Source organism: Triticum urartu, chromosome 6, assembly GCF_003073215.2.
Source record: "Triticum urartu cultivar G1812 chromosome 6, Tu2.1, whole genome shotgun sequence".
Taxonomy (NCBI): Eukaryota; Viridiplantae; Streptophyta; class Magnoliopsida; order Poales; family Poaceae; genus Triticum; species Triticum urartu.
The window spans coordinates 495,011,607-495,018,053 of NC_053027.1; the positions used below are offsets into that span (position 1 = coordinate 495,011,607).

The 6,447-nt window shown below is 46.7% G+C and overlaps 1 protein-coding gene across 1 annotated transcript; it reads right to left on the minus strand.

Moving 5' to 3' along the window:
* Positions 1–3,651: 3,651 nt before the first annotated feature.
* On the minus strand, positions 3,652–5,039 carry LOC125512510 (probable 2-oxoglutarate-dependent dioxygenase AOP1). Its single transcript, XM_048677606.1, has 3 exons — positions 4,662–5,039; positions 4,215–4,539; positions 3,652–4,113 (listed from the first exon to the last, which is right to left on the minus strand). The coding sequence occupies exons 1-3, from the start codon at positions 5,033–5,035 to the stop codon at positions 3,841–3,843; spliced, it is 972 nt and encodes a 323-aa protein (XP_048533563.1). The 5' UTR covers positions 5,036–5,039; the 3' UTR covers positions 3,652–3,840.
* Between the last annotated feature and the right edge of the window lie 1,408 nt (positions 5,040–6,447).

The following is a 6,447-nucleotide window of genomic DNA, read 5'->3' on the forward strand; positions in this document are numbered from 1 at the left end:
CGTTGGACACAAACCAAGTACGCGAGTTGCAGCTACGGCGAAGTACAATCTAAAATACAAATCTAAACGACACCCTAAGGGTTGTTTATACAGGAAGAGAGAGAGAGAGAGAGAGAGAGAGATCATCCACCCTTGGCAAGGTGAGACTAAATTCCTTCCTGAGTCGTTTTTCATACAACACGGATTCTAAAAATAGCTTATGAAAAGGTATTTCAAAAATACATGGGCCTGAACCAAAAATAAGGTGGCGCACACCTATAGAAATCTACGTACAAAATTTATGAAAGGGTGTCTTGTATATTTCGTCCAGGTCCTTGCATGTTATCATGGTGGCTTCAAATGCTAAAAACTCCACTAGAAACTTCATTGTTGCTCCCCGCATGTGTCTTCATCTCCACGCTTGATCATGCTCCAATGTTCATCCCTCTTGTCCATGCTAGACCCTTCATTCCTAAACAATCGAAATGTATCCAATTTAGGCAACGCCATATTCTTCTAAACATCAGAATTGTTACCAAGAAACAAAAGTACCTTATAATTTAATTGGCATGCTCGAGCTCTAGCTATTGGTTCAATATGTGTAATACCAGAGGTTATGGGTGTAACTGTAGTAGGGATGTCCTCATCACAATGCCCAAGTATTTGGAAGGTTTGGGTTATAGGGACCTCGAGCTTTTTAATCTTGATCTTCTTGCAAGATAATCATGGAGAATCCAGCAAGAACCATCATATTTAAGTGTGAGGATTTTGAAATTGGTGTACTTCTGTGAATGTTCCATACTTACTATTGAACTTGGCTCTCACCCTTCTCAAATATGTCATGCAATTTCGGAGGGGAGGGATATTATGAAGCACGGAATAATGAGGAGAACTGGAAATCAACGAACATATGGTCAGATAACTGGATCCCTAAACAGGTGACGGTAAGTAGAATCGTCAGTACCATCAGTAGGGTGGCGAACATAGTCGGAAATGCTAAAACGGAGGTCAGAGGAGTAAGTTACCCAGGTTCGGGGTCCCTTGAAGGGGTAACACCCTATGTCCTGCTTATGGTTTATATTCATTGTGGAATACCTCGTGCGAGAGTTACAATGGGGGATGATGCATGCCTACCGAAGTATATTTCTACGAGAGTAGATGGCTCTGGCTAGTCCGTAGACCTGCCTTATATATGACTAGGGTGAAAATTGGTAGCGGATAATCCGAAATATCCGATATTCGTATTCGAGAAAATGCCTATTCGTATCTGAAACATCCGCATCCGAACCAAAATGGAAATGGAAATTATCCGTATCCGAATTTATTAAACAAATAAAAAATAAAATATGGTAGGAGATTTTGACACAAATATGGATATGGAAGTGGATATATCCGTATCCGAATAAGATTATGGGAGGTAATTTTCAAAATTCTAGACCCAATATTCCAATTATCCAACATAAAAGCCAAATAAGTGGTCAAATTTTAATCTTTATATGATTAAACTTATAAACTATTATGCATTACAATAGTATTTATTCATAAACTTATTTATCATTGACTTATTGTATGTCACAAGTTGATTATTTCAGGTCACATAGCTATCGACTAATTTACTTAAGCAATATGTTGATATTATTCATATCCATTCTGAATCAAGAAAATATCCGATACGTATCTGTATTTGAATAATATCCGAGCCGCATCCGTATCCGATAACATCTGTATTCGGATTCGTGTTCGTTTTGAAAATATGAAAATGGAAGTGGCAAGAGCACTATCCGATCCGCATCCGATCCATTACCCCTATATATGACAATGGTTAGGGTTTCACATGAATCTAACCGACCTCCAGCCGCCGCCTTGCTTGGCTTGCACTCCAAGATGACGCCAAGCTCTTGCAGGGCCTCTGGGATCCCTCCCATCGTCGAGCTCCCTTCGGGCCGTACAAGCCCCGTGGCGGGCCTGTTGCCGGACTTCCCCTAGGCAAGCCACACCTGGTGTATTGCACTGTCAACGAGCGTCATTGAGGCCAATCTTATAGCTAGTAGAAAACCCTCCTCAAGTGGTGTCGAGCTTTTGTTACCAGCGATACCTTCCTTGAATGAGCAGTTAATTCAAAATATTTTTTCTGTCGAATAGATTCTCAAGATCTTAGTGTGCACTAGGAATGTTGATGATTTTTGGGCTTGGAATCATGATCAGAAGGGCTAGTTCTTTGTTTGTTCGGGTTACAAACTTCTAGTAAATACGAAGATGAACCATGAGAACTGGCTAGAGGGTAGGAGCGGATCCTCGGATAATGGCAGGGAGGCTAAGTCTTGGACCTCGGTATGGAAATTTACAACCCCTTCAAAGCTAAATGTATTTCTATGGAGATTGGTGAGAGATTCTATGTCGACGACTGGTGTCTTGCAACACAAAAACATATCTTAAATCAGTTCGTGTGCCTTGTGTGGAGCTAAATATTTGTGGGGACACTCCCTCTTGAGCCGCACTATGTCTCATTGTGTCTGAACGCTCTCCCGCGAGGACCTGATCGAACACATGTCAGAAAATAGAGAACCAAGTGCGAGAAATTGGATCTTTGAGATGCATGAAACACTATCTCATGGACGCTTCACCAGGCTGGTTGTCACCTTATGGGCGATTTGATAAGCGGGGAGGAAGGATATCCATGAATGCATTTTTTTCAGAGCCCCCATCAATTTTTTTATCGATTCTTACATTAATGATGTTCAAGCTTTATCAAAACCTATGACAAAAATGCATAGTACTGCTAGAGGCAGAGTTGAAGCTGCACCCTACTGCCTCCTCCCTCTAGACAACTATATGAAAATTAACATGGATGGCGCCATATCAAGCAACATGGATGGCGCCATAACCCAACAGTGGCGATCTGCAGAGATTAGCATGTGCATATCTTGGATCCCCAGCGATTATTTTTGAAGGTACGACGGATTCCACTCTACTCGAAGCTCTTGCTTGTAGGGAAGCTATGTCATTCGCATATGATCTTGTCCTGAGGAACATTCACATCAGCACCGATTGCAAAGGCTTGGTAGAAGTTATTGAAGAAGGAACTCGTTGCCCTTAGGCTGGTCGTAATGGTAGTATCATAGCTAGTATCATGCATACCAACTAGACAATTTTGATAAGGTGTCATAGCATTAAATGAAGAAAGAGATGGTGGAGTATCATATCATGATACCGTATCATAATAAATGCTATGCTACTTTGTGTCATACATGGCAATAAATAGAGTACTACATGATACTAATATATGATACTATGCATTAGAGAGGTAGTATCATACACTAGTATCATATGCATGATACTAGTATATGATACTCCCCATTACAATCAGCCTTATAGTGCTGTCATCAGGAAGAATGCAAACCGGAAGATTGGTTTTCCGTCCTGCAATTTTATGCACGAGCACGGAAACTTCAATATTGAAGCTCATAATCTCGCTAAGCATGCTACTATGTTAGGTATAGGCATGCTACCATATCAAGCCAACATGTGTGGTTGGGTCTCCCCCCATCCAATTCTTGTACCTATGAACATTACCATTACCTAATAAAGCTTTGATGTTATTTTTCACAAAAATGTACTTCCTTCATAAAGAAATATAAAAGCGTTTAGATCGCTACTTTATGGAGGGAGTAATTGGTAAAATAAGTGCTTTGTGTCACTGATTAAATTTCTTAAATGGGATACATTTGTGTCTTAAATGTGGCTGCAGGTTTTGACCAACTTTACACTCAAAGATAAATGCCCTTTCCTTGGCTGATTACCCGTCTAACAGGCTACCTCACTAGAGTGGTGAGGCGAAGTGAAATTGATTCGTGGCCTCGATCATTCCATGGGTGATCCATCCTTCTCCACACCACAGAAAGTCTTCAGTGGATCACTGAATTTGCGCCCTTCTTCCGAGTGCCGGAACTTGGTATACTCGTCGTTCTTACACGGTCGGTACACCAGAGGGTGGTCTTTGTCCACGAGCTCGTCCATCGCGCTCAGTACGACGCCGTCCTTCCCTCGGCAGACGAACAGCACTGCCAGGCGCTCACGGTTGCTCGGCGTCCTGACACGGTGGAGGCACGGCGGCACCCTTCCGTTGGTCACGACCTGCGACATATACGGCGGTGGCATCCCTGTGGCGTCAGAACTGGAGATGCGCGCGTGCACACGATCAGACATGATAGAGAAACGGCGCGCGTGCCTCTTACCGTCAACAACTCCCCGGCCACGAAGGTGAACGTTGCCGGATCAGGCGGCACGGCGAGCCAGCTCCCGTCCTTGGCCTGCACCTCCAGGCCTTCCACCCCGTGCTGCACGATCGTGGTGGTCACGCTGTCGTCGCAGTGCGCCTGCAGGGACATGCAGGTCTCCGAATCGGGCGGGACGCCGTAGCGCGACAGCCGGGCGGAGTGGGCCAGCGCGGCGAAGTGCGCGTCGATGCGCTCCTCCTGGACGCCGAGGCCCTCCAGGACCATCTTCTCCACCGTCCGCTGGAGTTCAAACACGTTCTTGGCTGCCGACACAACTGTGTCGCTGCACATGGACGGCGGACACGGTGAGAAGGTCAAAATGGATCGGCGACAACTGCGCGGCGGAGCAATGATGGTAGCCTCAGCAGTGAGCCATCATTCTAGAAAAAAGGTGACCATGGTTACCAGAAGGCAGGGTTCGCCTGCGGCCAGAGGAGGTCGGCGAAGTCACGGACGCGGTCGGCGTCGGTGACGTCGGAGAGGCACAGGCTCTCCCAGTTCATGCCGGGGATGTTCGAGATGTATCCCGTGAACGGCCCCACGGCGGAGACGTTCCGCTGCTTGGCCTCCACCGGGAGCGCGAAGATCTCCGGCATGGCGCGGCCGAACAGCGCCTGCCGGAGCTCCGGGCCGAGCGCGCCGTGCGCGACGACGACGAAGCCGTGCGCCAGCATGGACGCGGTCACCGCGTCCCGAGCTTCCCCCCAGCCTGGCCCGCCAGGCTCCAGTCCGCGGAGGTCGACCTTGGCGGTCTCCATCAGCTGCTGCTCTGAACCCATGGGTTTGGCTTCTGATATGTGATGCTTCTTGGCATACACCGTGGCAGGTACTTATAGAGCTAGCTAAAGGTCAGCGGATGAGCTGGTAGGATAGCTGTTCGTCATGTGCCGCTCTTGGTTTCGTTTTTCTTTTTGTTTGCAACGCCGCCGGGCCCGTGCTATTTGTCTGTGCTAACTGTTCCCGCGAGTACAGTAGTGAAGTATCTGTCAGAAGGTCAGTGACTAGACTAAGCTTAACGCATAATGGAACAATGATAATCGATCGTGTACCACGGTGGCACGCACTTGATCCGGTGGCGAGATCTGTGCCTGCGGCCGCCATCCAGTTGCCTCATTTTAGGCTATTAGTAAGTTTGTACGTGCAACGCACGATACATTTTAATTTTTTTTTTTGCATGGGTAAAAGAGATTTTATTTCAAGATCACAGGGTTACAATTAAGAGGCAAAAGTTCCTCCACACAAGGTGGACCTCTACCTAGCCATACAACAGTGATACTCTCCATACGACTATATGAAGCCAATCGATCTGCTACCCTGTTTTATTCACGCTTGATTTTCGACGGAATAAATTCTCTTACACCCACGTGCCTCTTAATCTCAGCTACCAAATGTCCATAAGCGGAGTATCGAAGATTGTCCCTCTTCAACGCCATGAGAGTTTCTGACGAATCAGTTTGGATAATAATAGGCCCATCCACGTGCTCAGTAGCAAGTGCCATCCCTTGCATTAAAGCATGCGGTTCCGCTTCTAGGGCGTCGTTGCAGTTAAAGATACATCGATACGCCGCAAAGATGACGCTACCGTCACTTCGCCTCAGCACCATCCCCGCCGCTGCTGAACCACCTGCCTCCGAGAACGCACCATCTACCGCCAGTGCGGTATGACCAGGGGAGGGTTTTGGCCAAGGCAGCACCGGGGCATGTACACGCGCCTTAACTAGCTCAACAACGAACGTAGACATCTTGCCCTTGATTATATCCTCTGTAGTATACCTTCTGGCTAGTTGAAGTGAGGACATGTAGCTCTGAAGATAATCTGCCGTCACCGCTGTCGTTGGAATAGACTTAGCGTGGGTAAGATCATTGCGTAGCGACCAAATCCTCCACAAGAGCATGATTGTGCAGTCCCGCATAGCATCATCACAGTTCATCAGTACGTTCAGGAGCCAATCCTTCCCGGTGTCCTTCAACATTTGATTGTCTGGCAAAGGCCAAACCTGGCGCATATGATTCCATAGCACTTGCGCATGATCACATGTGATGAGAGCATGGAAACTTGATTCCTCTTTTGAGCCACACAGCGGACAAGTATCCCTGGTAGCTATGTGTCTGTATTTCTTGCATGCGTTAGTGGCTAAAGCCCCGACCACCACTTTCCATGCTAGAATACGCATCTTCAGGGGCAACTTGG

Coding starts and splice junctions, on each gene's coding strand:
- LOC125512510 (XM_048677606.1), bottom strand. CDS start 5,035: ATGGGTTCAGAGCAGCAGCTGATGGAGACCGCCAAGGTCGACCTCCGC. Junction 4,540..4,661: donor CAGGCGAACCCTGCCTTCTG/GTAACCATGGTC, acceptor GTCCATGTGCAG/CGACACAGTTGTGTCGGCAG. Junction 4,114..4,214: donor TGGCCGGGGAGTTGTTGACG/GTAAGAGGCACG, acceptor TATATGTCGCAG/GTCGTGACCAACGGAAGGGT.